Genomic DNA, 21,181 nt, shown 5'->3' on the forward strand with positions numbered 1-21,181 from the left:
TACATGTGTAATGAGTTGTTTATTTGGGATAATGCGCAGCAGGAACGTCTGCCTAACGCCGGAGCTGGGAGCAGACCCAGGGAGAGTCAAGGATAGGATAGGAGGATGGAGGAAAGAGGAGACAGGAGAAAGACAGTCCCCACTGTCGGCGCCAGAACGAGGAAAAGGAGGCTCGGTGGAGGAGGGGTGGGCATTCACATCCCATCTCAGGGTCAAACGGCCATAGGATTTTTTCTCAGGGGTGGGGGGAAAAGAAACCTGCGAAAAAACATACAATGCTGAAAAAGAAAAACAACGTACGTGGAGGGGGGGGTGATGTGTGCCCAGCAGTGCAGAAGGGAGTGGAAAAGTCCATGGGTGCAAACACAAAAGAGGGAGGGAGAGACAAGTTGTGCTATCATAAGCCGAGGGGGACAGCTGGGGTTATGTGAACGCTGCAGCTGGATCGGGAGCCGAGGGAGATCGCTTGGCCGATCCCTGTGCTGCCGAGTGGCTGGAGCCTTGAGAAAAAGCTTCCCTCCCTTCGCAACCTTCTGCAGACTGCACTTTCCCAAACCCCCCCTAAAAACAAGATGGTGTAGATAAGCCTCTGGAAAACACACACTCACACACACACACACACACACACACACACACACACACACAGACCTGATTTATACAACACCGGCTGTAAGCACTTGCTTTCACTTGTTTTCTTTTCCGCTCTTATCGAGCCGAATCAAGAAGCGGTCATTATTTAGCTAGAGTGAGCGATTACCATCAGAATAACAGCAATTAGAAGAGTGATTATTTTTTATATAAATGCCTGAAAAAACAACACACGATATGCATCTCACAATTTTTTATTCTTCCTCTGAACGGAGATTTTTCTTCTTCTTCTTCTTTTTTTTTTTGATTTGACTAGCATTTTTTTGCTCCTTCATCGAGGTGACTGAAAAGTGTGAAGCAGAAAAGTGAAGCTGTTTAATCCAGCGTGCAGCATCGGAAAACTTTCGCTGTCACTGTTTTCTGATCACATATAAAAAACAGGCCCGTCACAGCTGCACGACACAAGAAACACACGGTAAAGGAAGCTATGCAAATGCGTGCAACACTGACACGCTACTGAACAACAAGGTAAAGCCTGAGAAAATAAATAAATAAATAGTGAAATACACGTGCACACATCACACGCTACACATGGATAGTCCTGTACGGAAGATTTGAAAGAAGAATAAAAAAAAAAGGTACAAGTTGTGGAACATTTTTTTCGTGCACACAGGGGAGAGACTGAGATTAATTGCAGTGATGCATGGCAGGACATCTTGAATGTCACCATGAGGTGGAAACATGGAAATAATGAAAATAATGAAATAATTACCCGTAACAGGAAACTTTGCACTATCTATATATATATATGTGTGTGTGTGTGTGTGTGTGTGTGTATATATATATATATATATATATATATATATATATATATATATGTATATGTATATATACATACATATATACATACAGACATATCTTAGTGGCAACTAAAAATAGCTTACAAAACAAAGTGGGAGGAGCTTGGCATCAAGGGTCACCTCTGAGTAATCCAGAAGCTTGTTACTAAGTCAGTCCATTCAGCATGTGTGCGCGTACCACCAGTACAAGTCATGAAAATCTAATATTTACTCTCTTTTCCTCCGTTCTTTCTTCCTCCTCAAGGGTTAACCAGCAGCGCTTTATCTGATCACACTAGTTCCACGCTCTAAACCTCCCGTCCATGTTTGAGGTTTTTCTTTGAAAGTCCGGACCGTTTTGATTCACCGCAGCTGCGCTGACTCTTTAATCAAATGCTATCTTTTTCACTGCTTTGCCCCGTCTACCCTTCCCTCTCTCCCTCCCCTCCCCTCCCTCATCCCTTAACGCATCTTAATTGGTTGCTTTCTGTGACAAATTACGAGCGCGTGCTTTGATGAGGTCAGGCCGAGCCGGTACTGGAGTAACTTGTGCCAGCCCCTGGTGGTTCCCCTCACCACTACAAAGGGGGGGTGGGGGGGTATGCGTCGGCATGCTGAAACCGTAATGAGAGACTGGGCCCGGGGCTGCCTGGTCGCCCACTACAAGCTGTGAAGGCACCAAGGGGGGGGGGGTTTGCAGGTATCTTAGCCGAAGATATGAGAAATTTCAGACGGAAGTGTTTATATACATATATATATATATATAAATTATAGGCCTATTTCATATTTATTTTATATAATAATATATGATATATAATATAGGCCTATTTCATATTTATTTATATATAATAAAATTTAAATGCATTTTTTCATTAAAATGACACCATAATTTTTAAGTTATGTAATTATTTTATATATATTTTTTTTTTTTATCAGTATAGATATTTAAATTTAAATATGTTTTATTTATTTATTTTTTACATTTTTATGCTTTTATTGGCATGCTTACAGTGTGCTATACTTTCATGGTTACACAATTTGCACAGTAAAACCTTCTTGGAAAAGTTTTCTAAAATTAATTTCCTTTAAAACATCATTGCTACAGCCATATACATTCAGATGGGCAACCTATGACGTTGAATCACATCTCGAGTGTTTTTGAGCTTCCCGCCATGAGTATTGTGTTTTTTTTAGATGACATGTCAAGTTAAAAATAACTCTACTTTTAAAAACATGTCTCAAAACCCCAGTGTGCATCAAGCTGTTTTTGAACACATCTTATGTAAAGCCCCCTATGAAATATGTCTGGTTTGGTGCACCTGAAAACAACCTAATTAAACAAGCTCCTTAAGCCGACTAGTCGTTCATGCAATCGTCCAACTAGTCAATTTAGTCCACATCCCTAGTCCGGCATAAAAAGAAGTGAGGCCAAGAAATGGAATGAGTCAAGAAGGAACCGTTAGAGAGGAGGAAAGAGAGATGGGTGTTACCCAGTAATATTGGCACTCATGTTTAGACAAACGCTAACTGCAACAATCACAGTTTAATGATCCGCAATGTCAACAGCGCAGCAATGCTTCCAACAATCAAGCGGATCGGCTTGCGCTTAAACCAAACTGTGACATCACTTTGGAAAACCAAGGAGGGGGAGGGCAGAATAATGGCATAACATTTTGCAGCAGGAGATTTGAGATAGTGTCTGTCTGGGCTCACGTAATCTTCATCTCCTCTTCCGTGCTCTTTTCCTCCCGATCTGGGTTACTCGGTTTCCTCGCAGAGCTTTGGGACTGGTGAGAGAGAAAAATGGGGGGTGAAAAAAAAAGAGTCAGGTCAACATTTTGAAGGACATCCTTGCTGAATGGGTTTCAACTTCAAATTATGTTCTCCCTGATAGATCTAAATGTGTTTTGTGATCAGTTTAGATGTCTTCAGGTCACCTCAAGGGGGGTCAGAAATGCCACGTGTGATGTTACGGTAGGAATTGATTCATTTCTCTGGTCAGTGTAGGTACGGCGAGCAGTCATTTGGACATATTGCTTTGTCAGTTTGAAACTGTGACCCTGCGGAGTTCATTTGCTTACAAGAGCAGGTCACAGATCAGTCAGAAGTATGTATTTGAATTGCTGAGTTTCCAACCATAAAAGCCAATTCACACCGCAGCGACAGACACCAACCAATGGCGAAAATCACTAGATTACAGTATGTCTCTTCTAGGACATTCCAAGACCTGACAAACATGTTCAATCGGCTAAAACAGACGCCAACCAACCCTGACAAAAACTGTTGCCGTTGGACAGCATCTGTCGGTGCAGTCTGAATTGGCCTTAACTTAAATTTATGCTAAAAAATGACACTTGAGATGACACATTTAATGATTTTGCCATATCAAGTCTGAACTTTTTTTGCTTGTTTTTGAGTACAGTGAAAATGAAAGTAGCATCTGGTCGCCTACTGTTTCACCATCATTACTGAAACATCACTCATAAAAAGAACTTTCGTGCAATCACTGCCGATTGATCAGAGAAGAGAGGTTGCTCAACTTCCCTTTTCCACCTTACCCCTTACTCCCCCTTCAACCAGCATCTTGTAAGGCCACTGCAAGAAGGAACCAAAAAAATCCCATAAACAATCTTTAAATCAGTGCAGTAAGATTTTGTACATGAATTAAAAAAAAAAAATCCAAAGAAAAGAAAGAGAGAGAGTGATGATAAAGTGGCAAAGGAAGTATCTTGGCCCTCGCTCTTGCCTGGTGAGCCACGTTAGCCTCTGGGCTTAATTGAAGCCAGGAGGGAGCGTTTAATAATTGCTGTCAGAAGATCAAATTTAATTCTCTTTTCACAGGACCGCTGTAGGGTAGAGTGAAACAAATTGTCATCGGAGATTTCCAAATGAACAAAGCTTTTAATTAGTCTGATTAGAATGCCGTGGTACAGAGGGAGAGGAGGGGATGAAAAAAAGTGCGATGAAATAATCAGAGGATCATCCGAGCATGCTGTCTGGTGTTGCGGGGAGGTCACATGACTTTGCCTTCCCTTCTAACTATCGCCCCCAACAACATGGCTAACATTACTAAGACATTGCCGTTCTCTGCTCATAATATGTTTCGGTGAAGATGTCAGGCCCTGTCTGTTTGTAGTGACAAATTTAACTTTTCAAGTTTTCTTTTCCTTTTATTTAGTTTTCTGTGGATTGTGTAGTTTCATAACGCGATAAACTATGTAACTTTTCACGGCTGTTGAATACACTTGTCATTCCGTTTTAAGCATCAATATGCCTGTTCACACACAATTCAGTTTTGAACGAGAGTGACACTGCTTTCTGTAAATGTTCTGACTCTTACATGACAGACTACAGCTAGTTAATTCAATGTGAGACCCACTGTGCGTTTGCGTTTTTTAAATAATGTCATATCAAATGGTGTTGACAAGTCATCATGTTTGGAATTTACTTTAGTCACTGTTAGTTTGGTTACAGACATATTCATGATTAAAAGGGGCTTAACTTCAGTTATTCATTCCTACAGACATTAATCATTCCACTTCTGTAAGATGTGAACAGAACAATTTGAGTCACAGTTGTTAGTAAATACGGTTGTTCATCTCAAACATTGTGTAAATGTCGTCTTAGAGTTTTACTGACACAGATTCATTTTTTTTCCCCCTTTGACATGCTAGCATAGTTGGACATTATTTCAGTTCTCCTTTCTTTCTTTAACTCTGTTCCACTGTACTAAGAACTCACCCAGAAGTCTGAGAGATCCTTTGAGCTAATGTCTTCAGCATATTGACCGATGAAACCACCCAAAGCAACCCACGCAATCTTCGTTTTGTGCCCAGCGCAGGGCCATCGCCCTGTTCACGAGAAGATCAAGCTGTTATTTTTTTCCTGTTTCTTTACTAACAGCTGGCTGCCCAGAACAAGACAGTGATCAGACACCATTCACTCAGTATGTGTCTGTCAGCTGAGCAGCTGGTTTCAGCGTACCTCTTTCAGTTAGAGTTGACACAGTATTTTGTGCCATGCTTTCCTTGGGCCAGAAACCAATCGCTAATTGAAAGACAGCTCTCACCTTCCCCTGTTCTGGCTTTAGTGGGCCACACTTCCCTGTTTACTGACTTCATGAAGGATGCAACTGCTGTCAACACCCTTTCATTCCATTTTCCACTGTTGTGCTTGGTCACGTGCCGCCATATGAAAGACTACAACACTACCGCGGTTTTTCATCAGACCTTGCACCAAATATCCATACTTCCCTGTTTCAAAGTATTTAAATCAATACGTCAAGTTAGTATGAGACAAACACTAGTAATATACCAATAAAGTTCTTTCACTTGGTTATTTTGTACGTTTAAAAAAAAAAAAAAAAAATACAGCTGAGTAAATTATTACTGCAATTTTTGTTAGTATCAGCATATATATTATATCATATAATAGGTCAAAGGACATACGGGTCAAAGGTCAATGTCAACATGGTAGATGCATGACATGCATCCATACATACAGAATGTATTTCAACTGTAAAAGTGCTCCAATAAATACATTATGTACTAATATATTACATATTAATATATGAATGTGGATGTACTGTATAGATAGAGTCTTTCGCTGTGTCCGAAATTACATACTAAGTAGGTACTACATTTGAATTTGAACTTCGCAAACGTTAAAAAAGTATTTTCTGTATAGTATGGATGTGGGTAGTATGAATAAAATTCAGACGTACTGCATCCACCATGTTGTTACTGTCATGAGCGCCGCCATGAAGGATTCTAACTTCCGTTAGTATTCTGTCCTGTTCCAGTCCCCATAGGCACCCATTGTTAAAATAAAATAATGGTAAAAAGAGTGAATGAATTTAATTAAACAGAAACTTTTTGAACATTACTAAAAAATTAAAATTAGCGCAGGGTTAAGCTGTGCTGTTGTTGGCTGCCACAACAACAGAAATAAACTGAAGAAATTCCTGGAAGCCCCAACAGATGTGAAAAGGATGTCCGTATACGGCTCCATATGCCTTGCATTTAATGTGAGAGAAAAGCATGGCTTGCAGCACTTAAAATACTCTCCAAAAAATGGTATATGTGTGCTCTTATCATTTTGAGGACAAAACCCCCGAACTTTACCCGATCGGGAGCTGTATGTAGGATATGAGCGTTCATCTGTTTTCAATGTAGCTAATTTCGGGCAGCTTCATGTCATCTACGCACTTATTAAACTTATTAACGGGTCAGGCACGGACAAAAGACGGTCAAGTGATGGCACTATGGAGCCATGTGCTTTTTTAAATCATTTTCACAGGTTTAATGTTACATTATCAGTTTGGAAAATACACTAATTTGACTAGAAATTTCAGAGACCGGAAATGTAAAGCATAATTCCACTATGAATCGGATGATACTTGCGCGTTCAGGAAAAAGTTGGATAGTAGGGAAGTATGCAATTTCGGATACAGCGTTTGTTTTTGAGATTGAAGATATTTACATGTTACTGGAAATTGATAAACTGTAGAGAGCTCAACAAATGACTTTCAGTAGTATAAAATGGTGATGCGATTTAAATCTGGTTTCAAACCAAATAATGCTGCATGCAGTGTAAACCCACAAACCTGACAAGAGTATGTCGTATTTATGTCTTACATGATTCTATGCCAAGATTTTTAGCTGTTTTGACAAAGAGAGGTGAACTTTGGGGAAGTCAGAGGGGCCAGCGTGTTATTTTAAGGTACATGTAGAACTATTTAAGTAATTAGCTGTTGATTCCTGTAGAGACAGAAGGAAGGTATTGCAGCAGAGTCCTGAAAGAGCGCCCTGTATCACATAAATAAATCCCTCCACCCAATGCCCTAATCTAGCAAGGTACCTGAAAAGACCTATTCACTAATCACTGCAAAAACAAAAAAGCAGTTCATCTATAATTTTACACTTTTGCTAATAAAATCTCACATTTAAAAAAATCTCTCTCTTCATCTCTGCTCTTTTTCTTTGGGTTGAAATGAGTTTATGAAGATGACTTGCAAAATTTTTTTGAAGAAGAAGACTTGCTTAATTTCCTTGGTTTGGAAATTAAGAATGGCTGTGAAATCAGTTTTACCATCACAGAATGAGGTTGGTTTGTGTGATGAAATCTAATATCTAATAATGTGGATGCAGTGATTTTTTTGACCATATCCGCTATGAGTATGTTTGTTAAGCCTTGTCATTAAAGTTTTGGCCATCACTAAGCGCTTAAAAAGTACAAACCACAAGCCTTTTCTGTCTGGGGTTGCATCAGTGGAGGCCGTTTGTTTACAGTCAGCTGTGGCTCAAGCCCTCAGCTCTTTTTCTCTCTATTCTTCTCTTCTTTTTTCTTCTTTTCTGGCCTGGAGAAGGAAGCGCAGGAGTTTTGGTTCCCATTTTGTGTATGCTGGAACAGTTTAGGAAAGGAAGCACCTTTACACCTTTGATTGTCTGTGGCTGCTGATGTCACATCCTTCCACCATTCTGTGTGTGTGCATGTATGTTTCCTGTCTCTATCCAATCATACAGTGGGGAGACTTGGGGGTGTATGACCATGGAGGAACCTAGATAGACACTGATGCTCCCTTACAGTAATGAAACTGTGTTACAGCTCTTTTAATGTATTTTGATTGCATTCAACATACAGTCGGTGGAAATTAGGGGGAATCCAAATCAGATGTGTTGCATAACTATAACTATTTTCTGCTCTAAATGTCCAAATATCAGTATCAATATGTCATTTGAACTGCATCATAGTAAATGAAAGTGCAACATTTGATTTTTTTCCTGATCCACAGCATAAATTATTGTTGAATTTTTATTTTGTATTTTTACATATTCAAACATGTATATTGGAATAACTGTCATACAGTTTTACAATTACTTTAAATGTTTGCTTTACTTTTTTCATCACAATATATATATATATATATATATATGTATAATGTTTTTTTTTTGTTTGTTTTTTTTATTACATAAAGATTTATTTGTTTCTAAACAAAAACCTGCAACAACCTAGAAATTATGTAGCTGCATTTGAACTCATTTGGTCAGAAAACAATGTGTGGTGCAATAAGTGTAAGATTTTTAGTGGCAACACATTTCTGTCAACTTGCCCAGACTCTGCCCTGTAAATATAAAAATATACCTTCATATTATGTATCGTTGTAGCCTAGAAAAGTCTGTCCCTATTATCCCTGTCCACTTTAATTCGAATTTTAAAATCCACATACACAGTTAAAATGTAGTACACAATTTTTTACCGTGTATGTGGATTTTAAAACTGTATGCCAACCATTTTTTACCAGCACTCATTAAGATCTGTACTGCCAGGGTCCCTCCCACACTGATCCTGATCTCAGGTTCAGGTCACCCATCCTGTGTCTTTTCTACTGCCAAGATTTATGGGCACTCGTCAGCTTTGTCCCTCAGGCAGACTCTGCCACACTTAAGAAGCACTGGCCATAATGACTTTATACAGACAATAGGCCGTTAACTCTCTCGCTATGGGCTCCCTGCTCCGTTTTAAGTGCAAACCAAACAGCCGCACCTAAATATGTGCACATAAATATGTGTGTAAAAGAAAAAACCTTGGGTGTATATAACAGTATTTATTTAGCTTCAATGATTACAGCATGAAAAGTTCTTAAGATTAAGATGTGGTAAAAAGCGTCAAATCCAAGAAGGTTCAAAAGCGTGCCTTTGTATTCAAATTGTTCATAAGACATATTAAAAATTGTTGACCTCTTCAAGGAAATGGCAGTTTATTTTAAAAGAGTGAGGGTTTATTTAACGTATCATGCACCTCCTAAAAGGTTTACTTTCTGCCCATAATATGTTATTTCAAATCTTCGCGACCACATTTCCCCACGAGGATAGAGGATACTGCCCTTTTTTCAAACACACACTAGTACCAAATGTCTTGCAGATGTGCTGCGAAGAAAAGAAAAGAAAAGAAAAGAGGGAAAGTGGAAGCGAGAGAGTTTACGAAGGGTGGCAACATAGTGCTGAGGTCGATTTCTCAAAAGATCAGCTCCTGTCTGATTGTAATAATAACATACAGATGACTTTAATGTGGTGGGAGTCAAGCAGCGTTGCTCTATAACCCCCCCTGTACCTCGCAGATTGCGCCAGATCTCAATAAAAGCGAAACCTGCCAGAGTTGTATATCTCATCAAAACAAGTGTTTCATTATCACATACAATCTCTGTACTTTTTATACAAATATAATTCATGGTATTTGCATCTTAATCATTTTTCATTCTCAACACGAGACCCCTTAGAGAAATAAAAAATTGCTTTGTTTCTTTTTCCCCCTAACAAAATTATATCGCTGAGCACGGAGAAGTAGTCATATTCACTTTATTAGGATTTTGACAATACAATCGCGTGCAAAATATATATTTTTTTTTCTTTTCCAGTGGAACACTAGGGACCGAGCCGACCCAGAATTGTGCCTGTTTATGAACGTACTCATTGCCCTCACAGTTCCATTTCTTAAAAGGAGAGAGAGAGAGACTGAGAGAAAGAGAGAAAAACACACAGCACCTCATTACATCCCAGTGTCGGCACCCCCACCTCTCTCGCCTTTTCCCCCATGATTTCTCCTCGTTCCCCCACCACCCTTGTGCTCTGTGGCAGAGAAAGAGAGGCATGGTTAACAGATGGGAGGGTGGACGGCAGCCTCTCCTCCCTTTCCTCAAGAGAGACCTGCTCACATCTCTCTGGTTTTTCTTTGGTTTTCTCCGTTCGCTCATATTTGCTCTTTGTGCTCTTGCTTTGAGCCCAATATATCAAATGAGAAAGGTTGTGGGTTAACTTGTCTTATCTTTCCCTCTCTGTCCTGTAGCATCCCTCTCTGACCCTTCAGCCCTTGGTGATGACCCCTCTTCCAGGCTTTCTTCTGCCTGTCACACTATGCCAAACCTGTCCTGAGGTTCTCTTTGGGGGGAGGGATCTTTCTGGCCCTCTCTCTCTCTCTCACCCTCCCCATATGCTTTGGCTGTGGATTAGTGAATTGGCTTAGCATGGCAGAGAAAGCCTGTTAGTAGTCCCTCTCCGCCTCACTCTTTCATGGCATAATTGCACATACTAAACTTTAAAACCCTCTCACACACATAATTGATCCTAAACACAAATAGTATGTGTTTCTGTGCTTTCGGTAGGGGTCAGCCACACTTGTGCATGAAGAACAGACATATTTGATAAGATATTACATGCGAGTGCTTGTGTGGCGGCGAAGGGACCTTATTTACATCTAAAGCGCCTCTGGCTACTGATCAACCACAGCTTGTCTGCACTGTAGTTCGGCTTTACTGGTGTAAATTGGATTGTGCTCATCTGTGGTAATCTGAAAGCAGACGAGTGTGAGCATGTGTACATGTGAAGGAGGGAATGACGGAGAGAGAGAAAGATGGGGGAGGTGGGGTGGCCAAGGTGTGCAGGGTGAAGGGAGAATGAGAGATTGTGCGTAGGTCGACTCAGGTTGCCCCTGTGCTTAAAAAAGTTACCTAGTGCTTCAAATCACCCCACGTATAGTGGCACTAAAAAGTATTTGGACACTTAATTCACACTTACAAATTGAATGAGAATCTTTATATGATAAAGCATCAAACAAAATATAAAGTATGAGGGTCCCCCAGTAAAAATCGTGTTCCGGGGGGGTAAAATTTATTTTTGGCGGGGTTCCTTCGGTAAAATTTGCATTCCAGGGGCTAAATATCATGTTATTTGGGGTCGCTTTAACCCGCGGACATGAAAAACAAGCCGCGGCAACAGTGTTAAAGTGAAAACCGCGGAGTTGGCAACATTGGTCCAAAGCTATATGTGAGGTCATTGCAAAAAATAAAATAAATGAATAATAAAAAAATCCACCAAAACCTTTAAAAATATAAATAAATGAATAAATGAATGAATGAATGTTTAAAAAAGTGAAGTTCTATCAAGGTCTATCATCATTTGTTTACAGATGTTTGATATTTTGTCAAATCTAATGCAATAAAGTTCATACTTTAATAATTTTTGGTGCCACTGTAAACAGGAGTCAGTGCCCAGATGAAGCTCATTAAAAGATGTTTAAAATTACGTAAGGCATAGCAGTTGAGGCTGTGGCGTGGTTGAATCAGGGATTACGGACCTGTCGTTGTCAATGAGGAAGCTCCTCTCGGAGTCGCAGCCAAAGACCCTGTTTTGATTGAGTTAACTACTTAATCAGCTTTCAAATGCGAGCGGCGAAACTGCACTCGGTGACGCCAGGTTCTGCTGGCTGCACGGTGGGTAAATATTTACACAGGCGTCCAGTCATTATCACCAGCTTGTAGTCAAGTTGTTTTGCTCCTTGTTTTATGTCTTTTACGGTGGTCCTCTAAACAATCATCAAGCCACTTCGAATTTCGCCACTTACACGTTAAGACGTGCTCGCTAACAGTCCAGCTAACAGCTCTTGGTGATGTACAGAGTGCTGTTGTTTATATGCTAATAGAGTGTAATCTTATTCACAGTTATTATTAGAGACAATGGAAAATACATTATATCAATATGAGCACAAGGTTGTATTAGTAGCAATGAAACTATGTATTTAACAACTCTATTTCAACAACACCGAAGGAATCCAACAATTCAACGTGGAATCTGGTAGATTAGCAGCATCCTATGAAATGAAGATGGATCTCAGCCAATGAAATTAGAGTTTGCTTGCGGTTTAACTTATATGGCATGGAAAAGTCTCTCGAACACTTTCAAACCCCTACTCCACCCATAAACATTTGATTATTAATAAATGAGAGAAGCATGGCAACGCGGATAGACGTGAGAAGCGCAGCATATCCTTTAGGTGCATCTACATCAATGTTCCTTGCTCGCTCTGGCAGGTGAAATCTGGTTCAGAAAGAAGAAAAAGAGCCGGAGAATAAAGAGAAAGCAATGGAGGGCTTTTAACGTGACACCACTGACAGCTTTACTGCATTACAGCGAGCTTAAATAATGGGACGCTCATTTGCATAACGAGGGACGTTATCACCTCTACTGTCAGAATAAAACACAACAACACTTCTGCCGCTCCTCCCAGAGATGAATCGGGTTGGCCTACTTTACGGCACCAAAGAGGTGCGCACATGCACACAAACACCGGTGCACGCACATGTGTGTTCTGTGATCGCGAGCTCTCGCACTGTGTGAATCTGAGCTGTGAGAGCTTTATAGAAAGCCTGGGTTAGCTTCTCGGGTAAGGGCAGCCTTTCAAAAGGCTCAGCAGGAGGGCCTGATAAAGGCCCCGCACACCTCTTTCCCTGAGAGATGGAGAGTGGAGCAAAGCCATGACATGACAACAGGATCATATTCCAGAGCGGGTTTGACGAGGGCTAAATCAGGATGGCCCAGGTTTCCATTCAGGTTCTTCTTCAGATCTTATGATATGTGGATAGTAAAGCCTCACAGTTTGGGGCAACGTAGCTCAGCTACAGTTTTGTTGCGTTCACAAGAAATTTCAGCTAAAAGGGAAATACCAGTGTGTTCGTTCTGAATGTAGTGACAATTCTCTGCGATGTTACAATGGCGTTGTTTAGGAAAGTGCCGCTGTTTGTCGTTCAGGCGACAGTAAACGTTACACTGCAAATGATTAGAGCTGTTAAGTTAGTGGCACTTCCAAAACACTGTCAAATTCTCTGTGACTGTAGAGAGAGCATGACAGTGCTGTCTACCCTCATAGTCGCAGCCGAAGCGCGAGAATCTGATTTGCATGATATTGATGGCAGAAAACAGCGCTGCCTCGAAACGTCGACGGATTCTTTTGTCTTTATTTGCTGTCCCATGTGGCTCAGACTCTGCCTTTCCCTGTTTTTTAACGTTGCGGTTTTGCCATTTTTCATCTGACTTAATGCCTTTCTCTCTCTGCCTTTCGCAGGTACAGCTACTGGAATCTTTGAATTGAGCGGAGGAAGTCAAGAGAAGAAAGCCTGGTTTGAAGAAAACGCAAGCAAAAACAGAGGGACAAAAGAATAAAGTTCATTGGTGAAAGAGAGACACGAAAAGACGGGGACAATGGGGAGGAAAAAGATTCAGATCACACGGATTATGGATGAACGCAACAGACAGGTGAGTCACGCTGACCAGAAGGAGCCAAAAACTGCCTCTAGACAGCTTCCTTCACAGAAGTTTGATGGGTTATTTCAAACTAAAATAGACCAAGTAGGTGGTGTGCGCACGCTAATTGTCGGCATCCTCGCACGCTGCCACCTCTTGCTTATGGCAGTGGAATATTACTTTAGCAGGGGCAGGGTGGGTGGAGAACACAAACATGCAGAGATGGCAATGGTGGAATGATGCCACATGCTTCAGGGCTTTAGGTGGAGTCAACACAGAGGTAGAAGAAGGCCCTCGAGGGGCCTTCCTGCCTTTGCTAGTAGTTTTCCTCTTCAACTCGGCTCTCAGATCAGAGATCCTGCTCATCATGTGTAGCTTTAGTTGCGTTCATAATAATATAAATTGTAATTGTAATCCCTGCTAGAAAAGAAAAAAAAGCTTAAATTAGGTCTTAGCTCTTTTAAGCTGGACTAGTAGGTCTCCCATTTTAGCCAAGCTAGTTTAGCTGATTGGTAAGCAGCAGACAAGTGCCCAAAACCCCTCTAAAACCAGCAAACCTGACCAAACCATCTTTGACTAGTTTAAGCTGTTTTCTTCTGCATGGATGGCACTAAAATCATGAAATAACTGTATAAATTTGGTTTTTTTGTGTTCTTCAGACAATTTCTAACTGAACATATTCTGTTAATGCATTCGAATTTGAACAAATAGAAAAACGTTCTGTTTTGTATCTCCGTTTCTCTGGCCATGAAACAGAATCAAGTCAGGAACACACAAAAACAGGCAGATATTATGCATAGCAGTTACTGTAGTTGTATTGATCGTATTGGTGCCAGTTACATAGATGCTTGTTTTACTGCAAGATCAATAAATGTTCTTTAGGCTTGACATTTACATTTGTCCCCTTATAGAAAAAAAAAAAAAGCAGAAAAACCTGGAAAGCAGTTTACAGTTTGACAGAAAGTAACCTTGACTAGTTTGAGGTTGTTGTCTTTGTCTTTTGTGTTGTAACTTGACTCTCTGAACAGTCAACCAGAGTCCTCACATCCTTTCACAGGATGACACTTTGTCACAGAAACAGACATTTGTAGTTCCTCAGTCTGGTCTGGAGAAAAAAAAAAATGTGATTTTGGAAAAAGGACTTGGCTAACAGTTGATATGACTGAGTGAGACCATACTGCTGCAGTTAATGGCTGCTGTCTGGACCTTGGGTGGGTTGATCAATTATTGAAGATAGTGTGAGGGCCTGAGGAGAAGTGGAGGAGAAAGAGAGAAAAAAGCGGGTGAGGAAAGTAATGGGCGTGTCAGCCGGAGCAGACGGAGGGGGCACAGTGACATTAGTCATTCAGTACTTGTGGGTTGAGTAAGTTCTCCCCCTTGAGGAAACCAGAGGCTCACATTCATGTGGGCTTTCATGCCAAATGCTGAAAGAATGAGTCAAGGTACTTCTCAAACCAGAAACTTCTCTGTTCTCTGTTTCTGTTTATTTTGAAAAACCAACAAGTTGAGATGTTAGCAAGGCATCATATTGAATTTGCTTCTGAGTTTAAAATAACATAAATATGTATAGTTTGAATTTTAAAGGTTTGTGTTTATGAAAAATAAGTCTTATTGGTGAGTGAATGCGGGCTTAAAGAAGTAGTTCACCCAGAAATTAAATTATTTATTCACTTCTACTAATTTTAGTAGAACTTAACACACATTTCAGCCTCTTTCCCACACAAATCTATTGTATTAATTAAGAAAAAACCTTTACACAACCTTTCTGCTCTATTTTACTTTCAATGACACAGAGTTTCTAATCATAAGCTAAGATGAAAAGGAAAGGAGGAAAGAAACGGAGAGAAGAAGGAGGGGGGGCTGAGGTCAGGATGTTTTTGGCGAGGCTATCGGATTGCACAGAGAGCATCCTGTCTTGGTGTTATCGCTGTTCTCCTCTTCTTCTCTCTCTCTGGTTCTCTCACTCCCCCTTAACCAGACTTCAAGATCAGAGATTGATACAGGAAGGACACCTGATGAGAGTCAATGCCACAGATTTCCAGGCCTTGGGATAGAAAAGAAGAAAGGGATGACAAAGAAAAAAACAATGACATTTATTTCCTTTTGACCAGTTTCCTTCAATATGGTTGAAATTAAGCTTTTTATACTAATTAAGTACTTTTGTTCTGTGAATGTTCAGATGCGTCACACTGTGTGGGATTGACCTCTTGCACATTACAAAAATAAACTTCTAAGCTGCATGATTGCAGTGTTGATAGATAATGGAGCAGATAACATTTTAAATTTGTATAATTATTTGTAATGTATTACTTACTTAAACACAGAAGCACTAAAACATGACATTTATCCTTTTGCCAAAATTTGTCATACATTTGTATGCTTAATGTCTAGTATGACCACATCGTTAGCCATATGTCAACAACTTTAATAAAAAGCAACGCCAAAAAATATACTGTGGCCTTCCAAAGTGATAAAAATAAGCTCATAAATTCTCTAGAGAGGTTTTGGTCAGAAGATGCTTTGCTGAAAACACGCATCATAAATTGTTGTGTATTTATAGAGTATACGCCATGTTCGACAGCTGGCACAAGGGTTATCATTGACTCTTGTCCTCTTGCTGCCATTCATCTGGGGTTGTGGCAAACAACCAGCTTCATTGTATTACAAGAGAACCATGAAGACAGACATCACAAGACGAAAAGAATGGGGGACCTTTGACTTAAAAAGGGTTTTTTGGTTTCTATTTTGCTTTTTCTCTCCCCTCTAGCTCCTAATGTGTTGAAGACGTGGCTGGGGCTGTGCATATTTTCACTTCCTCTTTAAGGAAATCTTTCCATACCAAAGCCAAATAAACAACAGACTGCTTCAATGGTGTTACCTTAAGCACGGCATTCTTGAGATGCTTGTTTTTTTTCATGCAAATGCATCTAAATTCTGAAGCAGAGTTTGATCTTTGTATATATATATATATATATATATATATATATATATATATATACACACACACACACACACATTTATTCCTGTGGTGACAAAGCTGGATTTTCAGTGGTCATTACTCCAGTCTTTAGTGTCACATGATTTCCTTCAGAAATCATTTTAATATGCTTATTTTGTGAAAACAGTTGTGCTGCTTAAAGGAATAGTTCACCCAGAAATGAAATTTTTCCTACTATACTAGTAGAACTGAACACAGTCTTTATGCAGCTCTTTTGCATATAATGACAATTTATATCTGTCAAGCTCCAAAAAAGACAAAAAGCATTAGAAAAGTACCATAAAAGAATCCTTCCATCTGAGAACCAGTGATATTTTATGTTGTTGGTCCCTACAATTTGTGATTTGTATGGAAGATTGTTTCCGCCAGATATAAAGTCGCAAATGTGAGTTATAAAGTGAGAATTGTGAGTTTACAAAAAGTCTCAGAAATGGACTTTATAACTCTCAATTGTGAGTTTATTTCTCACAATTCTGAGAAAAGAAGTCAGAATTGCGAGATATAAATTTGCAATTGCGAGAAAAAAGTCAGAAAAAATCTTTTTTTCTCAGAATTGGACTTTATGACACTTTTTTCTCGCAATTGTGAGAAATATATATATTTGTAAAGTTTATATCTCGCAATTCTGACTCTTGACAAAAAGTCCTTTTTTTTTTCAGAATTGGACTTTATGACTCGCAATTGCGAATTTATTTCTCACAATTCTGAGAAAAGAAGTCAGAATTGTGAGAAATAAATTCGCAATTGCGAGTTTTGGATATTGTATTGTATATACAATGTACACAAATTGAATTGGATATACAATAAAAACCTAAACCTACTCATCCTAATCATCTTTTTCAAGCATTTAATGTCTGAATGCTAAAAAATATTTGGCCCAGCTGTCGTCTCTCATCATTTCCTTGCTGATATCACCTCTTCCAGATTGGCAGCTTCCCTACGGCCCACCCTGTCTCTGGCGCCATGCTTATGGGCACAAGGCCTCAGTCGCCTTGGGCGGCCACTTTGGCTCCCTAGCCCACCTCCTGAAAACACTTGCGAAGAGCAAGGCACCTCCAGCAGGCCTCCCTGGCGTTGACTGGCTGCCCAGAAGCTTAGACAGAGGGCATCAGTGTGAGGAGCCTGGCTTTCTTCCCCTCGGCCACTCAAACACTTTCCTGGGCACGTCACATGAAAGGACCCCCTGTGTCATTAAAGTGTTAGCCACATCGCTAACAAGAGCATGCTTACTGACTAATTTTCACACTGCTGAATACACAGCATATACTTACAGGCACGTTTGAGAGAGATGAATCTGTGTGATAATTATTTTAAATGAAATTATATTTAGTCAATTACACTTGGGAACCAATGTCAGTGCTGATTCATCTGCCATACAGATGATTCTAGACTCATTGAGTTCAGGAAACGGTTATTGTGCCGATCTTGTTATTGTGCAGCATTCAAAAAATATTTTATATAATATAACTATTAAAGTGTTAGTTCACCCAAAAATAAAATTTCTGTTATGAAGACCCTCACCTGTAAGACCTTCTTTCATCTTCGGAACACAAATTAAGATATTTTGATTAAATCCGAGAGGTTTTTTTTATTCCCCATAAAAAGCAACGTAATTACCTTAATTCAAGGTCCAGAAAGGTATTAAAGACATCGGTAAAATAGTGCATGTGACTACAGTGGTTCAACCTTATTGTTATGAAGTGACAAAAATACTTTTTGTGCACAAAAACAAAAATAATGACTTAATTCAACAATTTCTTCTCTACCCTGTCAGTCTCGTACGCAGTTAACGTAGTGAACGCAGTTCAGCGCTTCTGTGTTTACGTCCGAACGCCAATTCATTAATGGCTGACGCTGTTCACATGAGAACCATGACGCATGCGTGTGATGCTAAGCAGCAGCCGGCCAATACAGAGTCGCCGTTCTGACGTAGAATAGGAAGTGCCGCGCTGTGTCAACTGCGTATGAGACTGACAGGGTAGAGAAGAAATTATTGAATAAAGCCGTTATTTTTGTTTTGTTTTTGTGCACAAAAAGTATTCTTGTCATTTCATAACATTAAGATTGAACCACTGTAGTCACGTTGACTATTTTAACGATGTCTTTACCACTTTTTTGGACCTTGAATGACTGTAATTATGTTGCTTTCTATGGGAGATTAAAAATGAAAAAAAAAACTAGGATTTCATCAAAAATATCTTAATTTGTGTTCTGAAGATGAACGAAGGTCTCTTGATCAGCAAATCATCATATTATAATGATTTCTGAAGGATCATGTGACACTGAAGACTGGAGTAAATTCCGCTTTGCCATCAGAGGAATAAATTACACTTCATATTAAAATAAAAACTTTTTACTATATTTTTGATCAAATACATACAACCTTAATGAGCATATCTTACTGATACATTAGTGTATATTCCATTGTAATTTTGTATTCCATTTCATTTTTATTTCCTTGAATTGCACAAGAAGGGAATTATCACAGTCACTTTGCTATGAGCTGGGGTTTTAACATAGAAAGAGCAAAAAGAACAATGACAAATATGACGTTTTGGGATTTTCTTCAGTAGAACGGCTCAATGAAAAGGGTCAGTAGTTACTTCTGTGTTAGAAATTCAGTTCCTGGAAGCTTTCGTGTGATGGAAGTTCATTCAGAAGTACGCCCTTTAATTGGCACTCAACATGCATGTGGTTTTCACCCCTCTAACTGACTTGGCAAATGCAGGCGCCACACGTTCCGTAGGCTTCTGTTACCTTTCTTTTCATCTCTGCCTCATGATGGTGTGATGGCATGGAGACGGTGCTTGATTCAGCCACCCATGACAACAGAGGCGTCTCTCCAATCAACAACGGAAAGGTGTAAAACAGTTTGAGTAAAATTAACAGCAAGAAAATAATGAGGCCCTCTGGGTATCCCATCACCCCTTGCTCTCCTCTCCACGATTCCCACCTTTCTCTTGTGATCGTTACCTCTGCGCCTGTCTCCTCACGAAACACGCTGTGCGTGTTTTTTTTCCACTTTTTCATCTGTCTCTCCCTTTGCCTCTCCTCTTCTTTTTCTGCTTCTTCACCAACATCATCTCAAAAATTCTTTTGCTTCCGCGAAGTGTAACTTCTCCAAATTTCTCCTCTTAGAATTTATCTTCTTAAAATTCTTTTGTTCCTCTTACGCTAATTGTTATTCCACTTTTCTTCTCATTATTCAGTGCTTTTCTCTGATTCGTTTTTCACGCAGGTTTTGTTTCTGCTGATGACCTTCAAATCATGCTCTTTGTTAAGTGATGTGCTGAAATATCACATGACTTTTAACCATATTTTGTTACTGTCAGTGTAGTTTAGCAGAAATGGTGAGTTTGTTAACACAAAAGCAACCTCTAACATGCTTTAACATTTAAATATACAATGTTTAGAAAGGGAACAGAGCAGAATTTGTTGTGTCCTGCATGTGAGCATGATGTCTAATGTCAATACAACCCCTACTGTGAGACTTTATCATGATAATGATTCATATAGTTTAACATGGAGCGTGAGCGGGGAGATTTTGGGGTGCGTGGGTCGCACTGACCACGGTTCAGGGGCAGATGGTGACAAATGGACATTCATCCTCCCTGTCTCTGTCCTCTAGAGGAACTCCCCAGGGGAAAAAAATGCACTGGAGGCGGGAAGCAGAAGCGAAGCCATTGTGAAGGGGAAGCTGTCAGGCACTTCCTGTTATGAGAGGAAATGCATACAAATGTGCTTCCTGACCTCCCCCCTCCGACTCCCCCTCACACACGTGCATACACACACACCAAACTCAGGCTGGGAATCAGACCTTTTTTCTTCTTTCTCCTTTTCATTCTTTCTGTTTGGCAGTAGAAAGTGATTCTCAGTCCTTTGAACAGCAGTTCAAACTCACCTTATGTGCACAATGACGCATTTACATCTACATGTTTGGCAGTTTGTTTGTCACGCTTGATAAGAATGTGCTCACATGATAAGGGCTTCACACTCCTGCGGTCTACAGGTTCGGGGTTCGAAGAAACAAAATCACGATCGTTATAAACCGTGGTCCTTCATTCTTTGCAGCTCTCACCACATCGAGGAGGTGTTGCAACTGGCATTTTCTGCAATTAACACGCTGGATCGCTGAAGGCTCATGAGCTTCACAGATTGTGGAGGCAGGTAGTGAGCAGGAGAAGAAGAAGAACATCACACTCAAGGCCCTTGTGATCACATTACACCAGCGTGTTACATATTGTATTTGGTGAACCTAAAAACGGTCTTTGAGGATTCTTTTATAGGCTATTATAATGTTCTTCTTCATCAGATGAGATAAAATAAGTAGTATTTGGCTAGTATTCAGTCATGTGATCCCAAAATGGTGGTCACAGTGAGGTGACTCAGTTAATGTTAAAAAATTAAACAGCTTTTATTAGGCTACTAATCTCATGTTGAGTGGACATGATTTTCCACTCAATTTTTTTCAGGAGTAAAAAAAACTTTGTCATCATTTACTCACCCTCATGTTGTTCAAAACCCGTATGGCTTTCTTTCTTCTGCAGAACATAAAAGAAGATATTTTGAACAATGTTGGTAACCAACCAGTTTTGATGTCCGTTGACTTCTTTTATGTTCCACAGAAGAAACAAAGTCTTGGAATGACATGAGGGTGAGCACATGATGACTGAATTTTCATC

At 39.8% G+C, this 21,181-nt stretch overlaps 1 protein-coding gene across 7 annotated transcripts in view; it reads left to right on the forward strand.

The window, feature by feature from the left end:
* Positions 1-21,181, forward strand: part of mef2cb (myocyte enhancer factor 2cb) — a 73,216-nt gene that overhangs the window by 10,428 nt on the left and 41,607 nt on the right. For all 7 annotated transcript variants that reach the window (XM_051893331.1, XM_051893330.1, XM_051893334.1 and 4 more), the window contains one exon: positions 13,323-13,513. In XM_051893331.1, the coding sequence (XP_051749291.1) occupies positions 13,460-13,513 (54 nt within the window). In that variant the 5' untranslated portion in view covers positions 13,323-13,459. The remainder of the gene's footprint in view (positions 1-13,322; positions 13,514-21,181) is intronic.

Source organism: Ctenopharyngodon idella, chromosome 5 (assembly GCF_019924925.1).
Source record: "Ctenopharyngodon idella isolate HZGC_01 chromosome 5, HZGC01, whole genome shotgun sequence".
NCBI classification, from domain to species: domain Eukaryota; kingdom Metazoa; phylum Chordata; class Actinopteri; order Cypriniformes; family Xenocyprididae; genus Ctenopharyngodon; species Ctenopharyngodon idella.